The sequence below is a fragment of the Anneissia japonica genome, unplaced genomic scaffold (assembly GCF_011630105.1).
Source record: "Anneissia japonica isolate Jap-2015-1 unplaced genomic scaffold, ASM1163010v1 scaffold310_len583560_cov164, whole genome shotgun sequence".
In the NCBI taxonomy this organism is placed as follows: domain Eukaryota; kingdom Metazoa; phylum Echinodermata; class Crinoidea; order Comatulida; family Comatulidae; genus Anneissia; species Anneissia japonica.
In genome coordinates, this window is record NW_022695742.1 from 328,277 (window position 1) to 346,205 (window position 17,929).

Here is a 17,929-nt window from a genome sequence, read left to right on the forward strand (position 1 = left end):
AATATATATATATATTTATATATATATATTATATATATAAATAGTTTATATTAGGTAAAACAAATAGATAAATAATATTAACAGTGCTCAAATAAAACATGATTCAATCCAAATTTAAATTTATGTCAGATTAAAATACGTATAAAAATACATACATGAAAATTACAAACCTAATTTGAATATTATTGGCTTTAATTTTTAAACTGTAACCTTTAAGCTAGCTTAACCATAGATCCAATATGTTTGAGCTTTTCAGGCAGTATGAGAGAAAGTGCCTTGGGTTAGATCTTCGCATACAGTATTTTATAGATCTCGGTGGTCAAACGGTATGATACTCGCCTTAATAGCAAGAGGTCGCAGGTTTGAATTTCGACACATTTTGCATACAACTGATAGGCCTAATGAAATATGAATTGAAGTGCTATGCTTAATACGATCTCAACATCCTGTTCCTGCTTCAGCACTGTTATTATTAATTGTTTATCTATTGTTTATATTGTGTTTGCTATACAGCGAACAATTTGAATAATATTTACTAAATTTTAATTTTCAACGTTAAAGAAGAGGAATCTGGGAGTGCGAAATCAAAAGTTGCCTTAACCGGGATTTAAATCAGTCTATACTGATGCTTTAACCAAGCCACTGAGGTTTCGTTTCGAATTCAAGTCCGATTAAATCAACGCGTATGCGTTTTAGACTGTTTACAGTATCTATATTATATCATGATTTAATCAAATGGATCATTTACACTCGTGCGCATGCGTTTTAGACGGTATGCAGCTTATTTCTACATTAATGGTAATCGTAATAGTTGGAGACTTATATAGCGCAAAGTACGTGGTCTCTATGCGCAACTTACAAGAAAAAAACAAGAAAAAAAAACAAAAAACAAAGCTATCCTAGGCTACACAGAAACTAAAAGTCAGAAGAGACAGACTATTGCAGAAGAGCCAACACCATTGCGATCGTTTTCCTGCAATTTGAGACCACTGGCAATTAAGCAGCAGTTGGCAAGATCACAACTCACAGATGCTCTAATGGTGTTGACCTTACAACAGGAATAAACGAGCGAAGACGCACCAGCAGTTTAGTCGGAAAGGGATCAAGATCACATGATTTAGGAAGAAGATTCAGAATGAGTTTTTTAACATCATCATATGTGACCAAATCAAATGAGTCAAATCTCGTCGTTTTAGCAGATTGTAAAGTAGGGTGGTTAATTTGAGGGTTGATGGATGCTTGTGCAAAAAAATAATAAAAATGTTTTTAAAAATATATATTTTTTTTAATACCATAGCAACATACACGCGAGCGTATAAAAAGTCATTTTTTTAAAGTCATATATACTGTAGTATGATTTATGTAAAAATGTATCTTTCGGAGATTCCGTCTTGTCAAAAGAAGAGGACGTATCATATTTATATATTATTTGAGATGCATAAAAGGTTAGTGCCGTCTGTTTACAGCAAGGGTGGCATTAAAATCCATTTTGAGGCCAAAGTGAATTTTCGACTTAACACCAAGGGCCGCACCCAAACTTTGATGTTTACAGTGTACTTCCAAAAACCTTCATGCACTGCTTTCATAAAAATGTATTCTCAGTTTTAACATTAATTACTTGTTACAGATGATCGGTGTCGGGCCGTATAAACAAGGTGGTTTCTAGTCAAAAACATAGGTTTTTAATTCATTTTCGTGGGCCACAAAAAAAAATAAATAAAAAAATCGCTGTCGGGCCGCACTTTGCACCCCTTTGATTTACAGGATTGGCTCAACGGGGGAGGGTTGGGAGCTCTTCCTTTACAAGCCTATGTGGCCGTGTTTAGGTTTCGCTAAAAACTTGTCGGAAGTGGTCCATTGTGCGAAACCCATGGTAACTATGACAATTTAGAGGATTCTAAGACTTCTTTAATCTGTTTTAAAGTCTACTTATATGTGAATATACATAATGGGGTTTTTTTTTCCAACGGTGGCAAGCTCTCCGCGCGATGGAGGTCATGGCGTCAGCCCCCACTGACGCCACCCCTGGTCGACAATTGTATCATTGATTTGATTGGTGAAGATGACAAATCTTATCACGTTTGATAAGTCAAAATCATTCACAATCGGGATGACTTTTTGTCAGTTATCTGTTATAGAAAAGGTGAGAGAAAACCCATAACGCATGTCATTGTGTGTGTATAGGTATAACGCGCATCGGTGTGTGTGTGTAGGTGTAACGCGTATCATTGTTTGCATATAAGTGTGGTCTGTGACTCTTGTAGCAGCTGAGGTAAGCTTAACAGTTTCATGTTTGCATCAGTACTAACACGACGGAGGCTGAACTGAACCTTAGCATCGCAGGGGTGGCGTGAGTATTTGCCAGACAGGGGGTCCGAAGTCCGCGACAGGGCGGCCGGTGTCCCCGATGGAAAAAAAAGTGGGCGTGGTTGGGCGTCGCCCAAAATCTCTCAAAAGTGTCAAGCCCCCGAACAACATATTTTAGCGGTTTCGAAGGCTTAATCGATTTTAGAGTAATGTAGAAAATAAAAATACATTTATTTTCTCCCCGATGAATTGTGGATTTTTCTCTCAGACGGGGGACCCTGCCCCCAGACCCCCCTTTGGCGCCACCCCTGTAGCATCGGGGTAACTCTTGTGGAAATATTCATTGGGTTCTTTAAAGGGCATTTGATGTTCAGATTTACAAAGCATAGGGATTTAAGCTTTAAAAATAATAATTATTGTTTTCATAAGCAATGTTTTTGTATTATCTCTCCTCGCACACATTTTTTTTAACGTTTCGTAATTTGACTCGATTTATTTTGAAAGATGTAAGTCTAGTGATAAACAACACCATCTTCGTATCCTTTATGTCCTCAACCTCGATACAGGGTTCACTTTTATTAATAAAGTTGAACACTGTCTTTCGAATTAGCATTCTTAACAAAAATCACCAATTTAAACAATTTACTTGACATAATTCGCCGCTTTATTACACCATTAATATTCACCACAGACATATACTTCATTACAAAATAGTATGAAATAAAAATACAATAATTCTACGTTTAACCATCAAATATGGAATATTATCCATACTAAGCCATATCTATTATTATTATTATAATTATTATTATCACATTATTACGGTATACAGTAAGCTGGTTTATCTATAATAACATCAGATAATAATTGGATTATCATTCCATTGTATACCTACGAAGTCATCAATTATCATCACATGTAAAAAAGTTGGACCACACAACATCAATACTAAGCCATTTATTCTTACAATTACAGCATTTGCTATCAATCTATTAATTATTTAAAAATTCAACTATCTTATTATAATATCGAAATTCTAAAGGAACGACAACAATAGCAAACAGAACAAAACATCCATAAAACAGTTAAATTAAAACGTTCCCATTAAATGCTTAGAAGCGTCATCCATCCATCCATTTATTTACTTATTTTAACAATATTTTGTGAGGGTGGCTGATCAGCCAGCGCTGATCAATTGTGACAGTAGATAATGAGTGGTCAAATTCCATACACAGGTCATTGAAACAATTCATTATTACAAATCACAACCAATCAATTAACTTGGGCAAAGTTAGAGTTTAAAAGAAGAGAAAGAGAATACAGAACCAAAGTTCCGAATCTCTTAGACAGGACCAAACAGTATATACCAGTGGCGTAGATAGGTGCGAAAGGGCCCCAGTGCAAGGTTAATTGCCGGGCCCTTTGATGTGAACCGGGGAATTCCCTAAAGTTCTCAGTTAGTTATACCCCCACCCCCTACTGCTCCTAAAGGCCTAAGTAGTAACAAAATACTAATGATAATCGGATTTGTTACTATTTTAAGAGGGGCATATTCGGTCTCAGCAGCTGTTCTATAATAATCAAGAAAATTGGTGGCACGTAAAATTAAACAATTGCAGTGGCGGCTCAGGGAATTTGATAATAGAGGATCCAGAAAGGGATTTTGAAGACTCCTCACCTCCAACCAAGGTGGAGCTGAGGTAAGAAAATTTATGGTTATAATACCTCTAGATGGCCGGAAATTACACCCTCAGGCTTATAATATAATGAATATATTTTCCTTTTTTCCCTTTAAAAAAAAAAAATTTGAATATGTAGGGGGTCCGACTTGGGCCCCTTGAATACATCACTGAATTGAAATCAACACAGTAAACAATAATTACTCCTCTACAAACTGAATAGTATTAAGGGGCCCGCTGGCCATTTTTTTTCCAACTTAATTGGAAATTAGTTATGAATGTGTCCCTAATAGCCTTGGGCCCCAGTGCTTTGCACTGTCCATAGCTACGCCACTGGTCTACACCCTTTTCCATCTTACACATTGAAACCTAGCATGTTTTCTTATAATATAATGAAGGCACATCATGACAAACAGTGTCGAGTATTTTTGTTAAAGCATTATTATAGGCCTAGCATACTTGAAGCTAATGTTAACATGTACAAACTGAGCCCAAAAGACTAACTACAATACACAATAATCTGTTTTTCACCTCTTTTGAACATTTGCTGAATTAAGGACTTAACATATTCCCATGAAACATTTAGATCTATATTGAGGTGTGTTGTCTTGAATAGACCTGTGTTATGTTAAATATGGGTCAGATGTCCAAGATATTTTGTTTCTTGAATAAGGTTCAATATTTTGCCATATTGAGAGTAGTTTTATACAAAATGTCAGATGCTTTCCTCGGTGGAAAAAAAAAACACATACATTTCTTAGAGTATGACAGCAAAGACGCATGTCATGCCAAAAGATTATCCAACAAGCTTTTGCAGCCAAGTGAGGGGGTGAATAAAGGCAAATGCCATTTGCATAGCCTACATCAAATTTGCACTTGCACTATAGGATTAAAATTAGTAGATAATCAATATAGATACTTAATTAAATCACAACTACTATAACCAATTTTAACTCAATGACATACAGTACTGTACCGTACCATCTGTACTAAGTTACTTGTTTCATTATTATCATGTCATCATACCATGATTGTTATCATCACATACAACATTGTTAAGCATAATTTTGTCATAGATATATATTAAACCAATAAAGATTGAATTGAATAATTACACTTAGAATATTGATAATCATAACATATGCACTAAGCCACTTAATTATCATTATATCTAGCACATGTATGATATCATACAAGCCATGATTAACATCATCATGATGTATCAAATAATATACAATAATATTCTACTATCATTAATATTATCACGTCGAATATTATTTTTAAAATTATATTTAGTAATATTGTACAATATATTAACAAACAATTAACAACATCATCAAACACATTATATCTATTTTACCATACATCATATATTATTACAATTACCTGCTATATATATTATGCTACATATATATGCTATATATATATATATATATATATATTTAGACATATTAAAATCAATAAAATAAGAAAGTATATATAGGTCTATGTATATATATACCCTACATAGTGGTATGCGTCCTATTACCATTAATACAATATCAAGTACATTTTGTCTTTTGTCACAAAATATCTAACTTCATCAATTTATGTTGTCATTATAAATATATTAAATTAATTGCCAAAAAAGCAAAGTTAATTAAGGTGCCTGCAAAGTGTAATATGTAATATGACTAAACATTTATATAGGCCTATCCAATATACAGTATAGTTTTTCTGACAGAAAATACTGGATCTACTGTACAGTATTTCTTTACTTAAATTACAAATACTATTATTAAATATTAATATTATGGTCAAAAAATTATAGTATAATTTTCTTTACGACATACGCCAGATATTTGTTATCTCGTGCTAATATCAATCTTTTGTGTAGCTATATGTGCAGACACTGTAACGACATAAATTAATATATTACGGGCTAACAAAATAATGCATTATTACACGGTTGAAATAATTTTTAATTGAACCTAAATGAAGCTAAGTTTTAGTTTAGACCTTGCCGAAGGGTAAAATCAATTATTTTATGCATAATATGGGGCTGGTATATAATCAATAAACTGAGTTTATTAGTAAGTGTTCAGGAGCTCCTTATATTGCCAGTTAAATCATTGTGTAGGCTAACAATTAATTTAATATATTATTTGTCCTATCTATAACATTTTCTGCACAATATCATTTAGACGGACACTGCAAAAGACGGTTACTCCAGGGTGAGTTATATCCCCTTTGTTAATTCTCATCTTAGAGTACCCGTCCATGGTCGTGTCATCACAACCACCAGGTGGCGCCCTCTGGACGTTGAGAACCGTTCAGTAGGCCTGAATGACTTCATAATCTTAATTGTTTAGAATAGGCTTTCTGGAATAGGCATTTTAAAACCTAATAATTTACCACGAAAACCCAAAAAGCTCGCATTGTATTAGTTATCGAACACACATTTAATCATCAATTAACATTTACAAAGAAAAATTAAGATACAACTTCTTAATAATTATGTTAGAAATTGGGATCAATGGTTTGTCAGTGGAGAAAATGGCGTCGGTTTAACGCATTTTGTGTCGTCGATAGCAACGGAGTAGTATCACATGGTATCGTGATGTAACATTGTAGTACTCTATTATAAAGACCTAAAGTTCAAATTAAGTGTAATATTGCAAAAAAAAAAAAAAAAGCAGATGATACAGTAATTAATGGTTGTCTCTGTGAATAAAAGCATAATACTAACAAAAATTTTAATGTAACATCAACTGAGGTAATCATATGAATTTAACCCTGAATTGACTATCGTATTAATTCAGGCTATATCTAACTATCTTATGGAATCTACACAAATACCTTAAAAGATGTATTTTCTCAGTAAGCTTAAACAACTTTCTGTATATTCTTTTGATGTTCAATAACATTTTCAACTTGGAGGATCTTGCACCAAGATTAAATAACTCACAGACTCCTGCTTTGCTCAACGAACGCCTCCCTTGCAATAACAGGAGATGTAGAGGTCAACACAATGACATCCGTTTTGGACGAACGGCGTTTATATCTCTGAATAAAAATCTGATTTATCTGAAAAATATGTAATAACGAAAATTTTCTATGTTAATATATATTGTGTTTTTCCTCTTTGTCATTGTATGTAGAATATTTATATTTTGAATGAATAATTAATAAAAACAGAATATACAAAATCATTTGTAATTTATAGTTTTAAGTTCTCAATTAAAAAAAAAAGAAAAAAAAAGAAAATAATGCATGGAAAGGTTAATGAATAGCAATGGCATGCATTGTGAACATAATAGTCTATGCAAACGCCAAGCAAATGAAAATTTAAAAGAGAAGTTAAGTTTGGTAATGGCATGTCTGAATTCATTAGGCATTCAGATGATCTTACTTTTGTTATTTTTTTATTAAATTTTTAGGCACAATGGCCAAGAACAATCAAGACATGTACTTTATAAACATAGCATGGTCTAAATAATATACACACATTTTGAATGTTAAAGAATAATAAATCTGCAAATGTGAAGAAAAGTTGGGCCAACCGAGATTCGACTCCTATTTATGCAGACGCCCTAGCCAACTAGACCATCTACGCTTTGTTGAGAATTCAATTATGATTAAATTAACTAATCTTTTACACTATAGTACATGCGTAGTTGGACAGCGATTGCCATTCAGGGCGTATAAATATGATATGTCTCCTCTTAAACATATTGAAGACAAGAAATGTATACATACATAATATTCCAACAGTATAGAGATGAATAATGACATGAATTGAAATATTGACTGTAAGAACACTTATTATATATTATTGTTATATATGACTCATTTTTTCCTTCCCAATGCAATGAGAATAATTACAAACATCATGAAAATTTCATTATTACAATACATAAGTTTATTCAAACAATTTCATTTGGTTACTATATATATATATATCTGTCTCTTATACACATCCAAAGCAAGTTGTTTTAGTTTCTGAAATAATAAATTTCATTTTTCATTTGCGCATAATTGTTGTCAAGGACCCAAACAACGTCACGTACTGCGCATCGTTTTCTTATCACCATTTGTTAATTATTATAAGCTATTATTATCTATTCAATATATATATATATATATGAATAAGACAAATTGGAGTAATTCCAAGGCCTTAATTTTGTAATTATAGAAATTTTGTGAACGTACCTCACTATTTAGTACAATGAGTTGAAGAAAAATATATATTCCCTGTGGAAAAAACATGTTACATTCAGTACAAATAACACTAAGAAACTAATTTATTTCATTTGTAAATACTGTAGGCCTAAATGTAGACTGACAATAATAAAAATAGGGATGAAGACAAAAATTAAAATGTTTGTGTTCAGACTGTGATCAATAATGCTTCTAAAAACTAATTAAATTATTGTTAATGATGTTAATTTGGAAAATATATTGTGATATATATATTGTTGTAATGTTAAGCCTATGTGTGCTCATTATTCTGTCAGACCAAGTGAAATAAATTGAAAATGAATTAAAATTGCTTCTAAAGATAGCCACTGTGAACTTCTTTATATAGGACAGGCATTGTATGTTCATACATATAATCATGGTGATTTATTGCATCAACAAATTATTCTTGCTTAAGCCCTGAAAATTAAAAAAAATTATCTGACAAAAACATGTGACAAGCCTAATATGGTCATAACACCACATCATTGTAGGGTAACTGATTTTTGACAAATTTTATCAGCCTTTTTTGTATCAATTTTAATGTATTGACTCTATTAATGATAAATTCCGTCAATAAATAAACATTCAATAAAATTACCTGTGATGAGTTAAAGATAACGAACAGGTATGTAAAGAAGTTTGTATTGTCATAGGACGTTGCAAATCCAAATGCCCAGGTCAATCCCAGCAAGGGCAACATTAAAAGGACTGCACGAATGCTAGACCTGGGAAAAACATAAAAAAATCCTCACAATTAATCCACTTATCAACTATTATGATCAACAACAAGATAATCAACAGAACATATATTATTGTCATTATTATTATTATTATTATTATTATTATTATTATTATTATTATTATTATTAACATTAACATTATTATCAGTATCATTATTGTAATACAATTATAATACTAATTATTATCATTACTACTATTTTCATTACTATGATTATTATAATAATTATCGATGTAGTTTTAAAAAACAGTATTATTCGCATAATTAATTTAATAATAATAATAATAATAACTGTAAAAATTAAAAGTAGCAGTGTGAAAATTAATGTCACCTTAGTTGCTGTCTCTTGGTCTTGTTTTCATTTGCTTTTAATCCTAAGAATATCCGAATGACAACAACAAGTACACAGGAGTTGAACTGCAATGGAAAAAGGATACATTCTTCATTCTTCAAGTCTGCAGAGGTGGAATTAGCATGGGGGAGGGGGCTCTCCCGTCTGGGAGGCATTTGGCCCTTTCGTAAACCCGCCATGCCAACAATTAGCTGCCGTGTCAAAAATTATGTAGTTTCTACGCATGCGGTAGAAGTTTGCATCGTTGTAAATGCGATCCGGATCTAGTTTGTGAAAATGGAACGTAATCGTCCGAGCAAGGGGTTTTTCGATTTTGATGAACTTTTAGAGTTCTATAAAATTAAGAAAACCGATATTGTCATGATATTTTACATTCCCCGGACTCCCTACTGTAGTGCTCGATCGGCCCCACTTTCGCAACTGCCCCCTTTTCGGACATCTCTGGATCCGCCCCTGAGTACAGTATATTTAGGGATATAGCCTAATAATTGGCTAGGCCTAGTTAGACCGTATAAGCCAGTATCTGATCTTTTGGCTGCAAGTGCCCACCTGGTGGTATTAAACCTTAAAAATTCGAATAAAAATGACTTAGCGAGCATAGCAACTTTGGTCATAGGCACTGTTATAATTACAGAAGGCCTAGACTAGGCCCTGTAATGTTATAATAGTATTACACTACATTGTGAAATTTGGAACAGCGCTGCCATTTTTTTTAGTTTATAGGGACTTTTTAGTTATTTAGTTAAATTTGTTGTAAATTGTGGTTTTAAAACATCTTAAAATTTATTATTTGAGATTTGCCTTGTCCAAGTGAAAAAGAAAAAATCACTCCACTCATTGAGACTCGAAAATTAGTTTGTGTGTGAAGTACCCTTTCTGTCAATGGAGGAAATACTCATCATAGATTGAGTTTCTTTTCACAATCTCGATCCCGTTTACGACGCAAAATTCTAGCGCATACTGTACCTAGAAAATACATAATTTTGGGCACAGCAGGTTTGCGAAAGGGCCAAATGTGTCGGGGAGAGCTCCTGGCCTCTTGTCAAGGAGAAAAAATTATATATAGGCCCAATTTTTGCATATTAGTAGACTCTAAAATCGTTTAAATATGCCTTTGTAACCCTATATTATAACAGTTTTCGGGGGCTACACCGCTTGGATGACTTCCGAGAGATTTTGGGCAAACCAGAACGTCCAACTACTTTCTCGTCCGGGAGTCGGCCCCCGTTGGAAACATCGGACCCCCATCCCCATCCCCGTTGAGCAAAACCTTGCACCACCCCTGCCAAGTCTGAGACAACTACAGTACATGATAGCTGCCTCAGTTCAAGTGTTGGTTTGTTCGATGCTCACATCACTCTCATTTGGTCAAGGTAAGAGACTACCATGTTTAAAACTGATACAGCGGTTTCTAAACATCAATATAAATATAATATTTTCATAGATTATTACAGATATTAACATCTTCTTTAGACACTATGGCCAAGATATGTGAGTAAGGCCCTGCTGGTTATGTTTTTGAGAATCAATAATATTATGATAGGGGATTGTACATTGGTGAATGGATGACACATGGGTAGATTAAGAACAGAAAAATGAATATTGTCACATCGCATCGTGTGAATTGGTGATATAATTCGCTTATGGCCTACAGCTGAGAGAATAAATTATAAAGAAATGTAAATATAACATTAACAACACTAATTATTGTAATTGTATAAATGATAATAATATTAATAACAAAGTAGCATTAAGAATAACAACACAATAGTAATAGCAATAATAATATTGTATTTTATTCTATTTATAATTATGCCCTTTAAAAAGCCTTTAAGTACCGTATATAGAAATTAAAATGCTAAAATGGATAGTTAAATGACATAAACTTTCAATAGAAATTGCCTAGCTAAGCATCCATGTAAAATGAAAAAAATGGCCAACTTTTATAGCTGAACACTAAAACAAGTATGTTTTTTATTGTGAATGTTTCGTAATATGCCTACTTACGATGATGACAATAAGTATCGGGACAACAAAAGCCCATATCACAGCTGTTCCCGACTTTAACCAGCATCTAGTAAAACACAAAATGTTTATAAATACTTAAAACAACACTAAACCATACTGTAAAGCCTGCATACCCAGACAAACACAAACACACCCAAAGTAGCTCCTGAACATGTAAAAACATTATAAAAGAGAACTAATTTATCAATTATGCTTATATTAATTAAGCTTATATTAATAATAATAATAAGAAGAATAAATATGATAGTGATAGAGATAACGATGATGATAATGTTAATAATAATGATGATGATGATAATGATGGTGTGGTGCTGGTGAAGATGAGGATAATATGATAATAATAATAATAATAATAATATCAGTTAAATATAGGAATGTGAACAACAGGTATTCTGATTGAGTCTATCAGTTATGGTTTTGGAAGTTGTAATCTGAATAGTAGAATGTTACCAACGAGTGAACCGCCATGATTGACAGGTGATGAAGGTACCGTGAATACAACAAAAGCTACATAACAAAATTACGTCACGATATTCAGGTTACATTTTTCTATTTGTCTTCTATGTATTAGACTTGTAAGTGTGGGTGTGTGTTAATCGATTTATTAAGCAAACATATTACTCACGCGTCACTCGTACCGTAACCGGACGAACCAATACAAAATGAGATGACCACAATACATAATGGCGTGACTGTGGATTGTAATAGTATTTTATTGCTCAATGTTGGATTATTATTTCACAATACATTATTCAAAAACCTATATAATGATTGTTCAGAAAATATCAGATCAATCAAAAAACCTGTAATAAATAGTATCTTTAAACTAGTTAGGCTTATTCATTATCCCATATGCCGTTATTTTTATATATTATACTTAGTATATGTGTGTAAATACATATTTGATGAAATTTTTCCTTTTGTAAATTAGAAATTATTCCTGAAAAAAAGTAACGTGATTAAATAAATTTAATATTTCAAGACACCTGTCTCTTATACACATCTAGATGTGTATAAGAGACAGGTATCGTTATGTAACACATTTCTATTGCGATTTACTGGAAACGCTTTAAAGATGATATTGCTTAATAAATTGAAAATTATTGAGGAGCTAGGATAGGATTTGTAAAGCCCAAGCCCTGTCCAGGCTATCAAATATCATTTGACACAAAACTGATGTATGCCTATATGTAGCCATTATGCTCCTATTTTATATGGTCACGATGTGATATCATCATGATCATATTTAGAAATGTCAAATGTTTTTGTCGAATGAAATTTGATAGTATGGATAGGGCTGCTTAGGAACTTTAAATACTTACCCCATCCAAATGCGATGTAGACGCCAGTCCTTGGGTTTTTGTGATGTAGTTTACTATGTGATGTAACCAGAAGATACACTCCTTCAAGCAACATCCAGGCGAAACTGACGGTAAAGAAGTACTGGAGAACCAGAGCAATGTAGGAACACCAATTCTAAATAAAATAAAAATATGTCGAATCAATTAGCATATGTAACAACGCATGGTGTATGCTGTTTTTCTCCACATTCAAGTAACATAATTGTTTTTTTAAATATTTAACTTAAATATATAACAAATTTTACGAGGATGAAAAAGAAATATGCTAGAAAGGGAAATAAAGTTTAACAACCACTACAGTCAAAGGAACATGTAAATTTTATACGTAAACAATTATTTCTTTTTAGAAGAATGCAACAATGTGAAAGCAATTAATGCCGTACCAAACAATCTTGTCGTGGTATTCCCTTTTCCACGAATTGTGACAGTTTGCATTATATAAAAAAGAAATAGGAGGTGGAACAGAGAATGACTGAATTTAAGTGTTTAAATTTTACCTTGTTTCCAGTTAAGTCGATGAGCGTAAGGAACAATAATTGAGCTGTACCAAGCGAAGCGGCCAAATTCATGTGGATGATATTTCGTTTTATTCTCCACTTTCTGTTGAAGATAAAAATGTTTTTTTCAGATGGACAATACAGTCACAGTCAATTAGGCCTATGTTATTTTTATGCGTATTCTTAAGGGAAATTCTTCATTATATATAGATAGACCACCATGTAGTGTTTTGCTGAGTTAATGTAATTTACCAGAGTTTTAATCAAACTTAACAAATGCAAAATCAGAACAATTGCAGGAAGTCTCACTCTCCTCTATAGTTTCAAAAACATATATATGTTGCGTAGGTCATATGTTAGGCTGTGGGACCTTAGCAGCAAGACAACAACACAACGCATAACACAATACAATACAATACAAGAGCCGGGGTTTAGCGAAGAGTTTATACAACTAGCTCTCAAAATTTAGTATTAAGATTTTTGGAGCCTATAGGTGGTGAAAAGGCTGGCTGGCAACGGGCTGAGTGGATGACAAGGATGGGTGACAAAAAGGACAAAAGGCCGGTTGGCAAGAGGCCAGGTAACAACGGGCTGAACCCCATCTTTGGGTATCATGATGATGTCATCATATCAATCACATGAGGGCAAATCACAAGGATTTATCACATACTATTTGACAGAGTTCCTTCTTATTTTTGGTGACATAGAGATACCAAAAGCTATAGTAATTAAATTATGGAGAACTTCGTCTGAACTTCTCTGTTATACCTTTTTAGCTTTTCATCAGGCCGACCATTTTATTCATCAATAATTTATTTATTTTATTTATTTCAACTTTATTTCACGAGGGTAGCTCTAACAGCTGCACTACAGTAGTACAGCCGACTTGAAGAGGCCCTCGAAAGAAAAACAATACATGAAAATATATACAATACATTAAGAATCCAAGTAAGTAAAAGCTTCATTACGGCAAAGTTAAAAAACAATATAATAAATAAAATATTGGATAAACATTGTAACATTCATTAAAAATACAATAAACTTTAAAATTCATTATAAAATTACAAGGTGATGGTTAAAATCAGAATTTTATTGCTTTTCTCTGAGATATAATTTTAACTTGGTTTTAAAATTAGAATAAGATATATTGCATTTAAAAGGAAGAGTGTTAAGAAAGGAGGTGGCTCTGTAATAAAATGACATTTTAAAATACTGTAATAATACATTGCGTTAGTTACAAAAAGCGCTAAACAACTTATAAGTTAGAAATACAGCATACCTTAAATATACATAAGTTAAGACAGTCAGCAATAGACAAATTATAGACATTGACGTCAGCAGGTAGGTCAAAACGTCTAATGCAACTATGTGAACATCAGATAGACTCTGCAAATGAAAAATACACAATATTGTGTAACCATTACGATATTTATAACAAAATAAAACGTTTGCCTTACGTTGTGTATATTTTTATTTAAAATAAACAATCACACAAAGTTTTATATCACCCTGCAATTATGGTCAAAATTCAATAATATGTCCTATACGTTGCGGAGTACGTTAATTTCAGGATTTTATGTGCTGGACGTATGTTAGTTACGGGTTTGCGCATGCGTATTTCGAAAAGGGGCGGAGTTATCACGCTGCATGATGGGTACTAACGTTAAAGTTAAGGTTAACGTCGTGCAGCAACCTGAGACAACTATATGACAGTAGTTGTCTAAGCAGTAACGTAAATATGTTTTGTGAAATTACGTTTTTAAATACCATGTATAAGAAAGTACAATACATACTCCAAGTATTGAAAAGCATGCCATTGTGTATTTCAACATTAACTATGTTGTCATCATCAGAAATGAGAAAAGTATCCATATTTACAAGCTTTTATGCACAATTAATACCAAAAGTGTCTAATCAATCAAAAATTTACCTCTAACTAGGTGACATAGCTTTGAGTTAAACTAAAGATCAAAACAACCTTAACTCTACTAATCAAAGCTACCTACAAAAAAAAAAAGAAAGCTCCTTTGAAGGGAAGCAGTTCAACTTGGGGCCAAGTTCATTTGGGGCAGAGTTGACTTGGAGCCAAGTTGACTTGTGGCTGAGTTGAATGGGGTCAAGTTGACTCGAATTTCTTTGCTTTAAGCTCATTGTTAACCAATGGGTGTAGTGTACCTATAGCAAACACTTCCTTAAGCAATATAGGACAGACCAGTTTTGTGAACTGTCAGTAATGTTAGTATTAGAAAATATTAAACCTAATTTATTACTACCATTACAGACCACATCATCATTATCAAGTATATCGGATATCATACAAGTCTTTAAGATCATCAGGGGATGGGTCAAAGCTGATACAGCTACATTTGTTGAGTTTACCTCTTGTCAGAAAACTAGGGGACATAGTTTTAAGTTATATAAAACCCATAGTGTCACCATTTTAAGAAAGCACTCTTTTTCATGTAGAGTTATTGATGTCTGGAATAATCTCCCTGATGAGTTGGTAAATGCATCTTCAATAAATATTTTCAAGTCAGGATTAAATGAATTTTGGAAAGAACATCCATTAAAGTTTTATATAGGGTAGGAGGCGCTTAAGTCTGAGATGACCAAAACTCGACCGGTGTTGACTAGGGATGCATGCATCCTCAATCAGCGACTAAAGCGTAACCCCTAACTGCGGTTATGGGGAATAGACTTTTTATTTAGATTTACATAAAAAAAAACTCACAGCAAATTTGACAGTGAAATTCATCAAATTTTGACCTAGCACATGGACCAGATCGGCACTCATCCAAATTTTACGCCACAACAAAGTAGTATTGTGACCTGAGGAAGAGTGGGCCATATAAGCATTCATGCTTCACAACGGCCCAAGAAGAGATACAAGTAAGATAACTTGTAAGCATAAAACACTTTCTCACAATTTCTCACAAGTGATCAAATATAACACTATCAGATCGTGGAGAATGTTCTTTAAGCCCAGTTATTAAAAATCTATGTGTCTTACTAATATAATCACTATTACAACCTGAACATTTAAAACTACAAAACTTCTATACTCCTTCGGGGTTTGATCTTTAGTAGATATAAAATGAGAAACATTTTTACACTGCCGTAAAGTTATGGATTTTACCGCTTTAATTAAGTATTTCTACACTTTATTAAATAAAATAAATTCACTTGGTTTTCAAAGATAAGGCAATCTCATCCAAATCTGTAGGCCTACCGTATGTATATATTTAGGCTCATTTAATTTTAATTTAAGTACATTGTTAACAACTTTTAAAGGGTACCCATTCCAAGACACAAACTTTCTAATGTTACAAAGTTCTGCTTGAAGTTCAGTAAGAGTACACAGTTTGTGGGCTCCAGAAACTAAAATATGGATCCAAGAGATCTTATGGTTCCATGGAGCACATTTATCATAATGGACATATTGACCTGTATGTGTATTTTTATGATATATACTCATGCTTCCTACCTACGATTACGATATATACTCATGTTTCCTACATACTTCTCAATACCATGTATGGTTCTGCAAAAAGTTTTGGACACCAAACAATAATGTATTATAAAGTAATAACATTAATTTTTTAGCCTAGTAATCACTTTATCATCACATTATTTTTTTTCAGTAAGTATTCATTTGGAGATTATTTCATATAATAACGATACAAATTTTGTCTAAATGAAACTTTTGATTCTGTGCATATCTAAGACCTGTTATTCACAACGCTAAATTGCCTGTAAATCACTACATCATCAGTTTATGCATTTTAATTCTAATTCATTGAGACAATTTTGCATTTATTATAACAACATTTGAATTCAAGTGTATCTAAGACACCTTTGAAGAGCAATAAGAAGCATACACTAATATTAACAATTAATAATAAAAATAATAATTAATTAATTTTAACATTAATAACAATAATAACAATGACAATAAAATAACAATAACAATAATAATAATAATAATAATAATAATAATAATAATAATATAAAAAATAGCAATAATAAATAACTTACAGGTTGATTTTCGTTTACTTTCATCAAAATTGCAAAATTAGTTAAATGCGTACATTGGCAAACAATATGTGTGTTATTATAAGTGACAACTTCACAGCCATCATCTGACCAGCCACCACCAGTTGAACTAAAAAAAAAAAAAAATGCACCATATATTTATAAATATATACAAATTGATATTGTTTGAATGGCCACTTTCAAACTAATAAAGTTGTTACCTTATCATGGATTTTAGCCATGTAGAATTTGACTCTCAGTAATTTTTCCAACCAACATGTACTAGGATAGCTGTTATTTTGTATTTCCTCTTCATTCTAGCCTGAGCTGGATAGGGCCCGTGCTAGAATTTATTAGCCAAAGAATTTATTAGCCAAAACAAGTTGCTTCCCATTCTATATGTTTTACATTATTTATTTAACTACAGGAGTGGCACAAGGGGAGCCGAGGACCAGGGCCCCACGTCGAGGACAAAAAAAAAAAATTTGTATTTTCTACATTTTAGTAGCCTGTAAAATCGATTAAATAAGCCTTACCTCTAAATTTTCATTGGACTCCTTTCTAAAAATTATGGGGAAAGCCTGACCACGGTCACTTAGCTCTCTTTGGGCAAATCCTGGCGCCACCCCTTTTGATTTTTTAATTCGGCATGCATTTTTGTTTTAGCTGTGGGATGATTTTCAATGAACTCTAGCATTAGGCACGTTGTATGC

General features: G+C 32.6%; 1 protein-coding gene across 1 annotated transcript in view; it reads right to left on the bottom strand.

The window, feature by feature from the left end:
- Positions 1-5,397: 5,397 nt before the first annotated feature.
- LOC117101552 (adhesion G protein-coupled receptor L4-like) overlaps positions 5,398-17,929 on the bottom strand; it is a 54,419-nt gene continuing 41,887 nt past the window's right edge. Inside the window, exons 17-25 of the mRNA XM_033241531.1 lie at positions 14,464-14,570; positions 13,185-13,287; positions 12,649-12,802; positions 11,952-12,018; positions 11,306-11,372; positions 9,278-9,363; positions 8,806-8,932; positions 8,178-8,219; positions 5,398-7,052 (exon numbers count right to left, since the gene is read on the bottom strand). Of these exons, the coding sequence (XP_033097422.1) occupies positions 6,930-7,052; positions 8,178-8,219; positions 8,806-8,932; positions 9,278-9,363; positions 11,306-11,372; positions 11,952-12,018; positions 12,649-12,802; positions 13,185-13,287; positions 14,464-14,570 (876 nt within the window). The 3' untranslated portion in view covers positions 5,398-6,929. The remainder of the gene's footprint in view (positions 7,053-8,177; positions 8,220-8,805; positions 8,933-9,277; positions 9,364-11,305; positions 11,373-11,951; positions 12,019-12,648; positions 12,803-13,184; positions 13,288-14,463; positions 14,571-17,929) is intronic.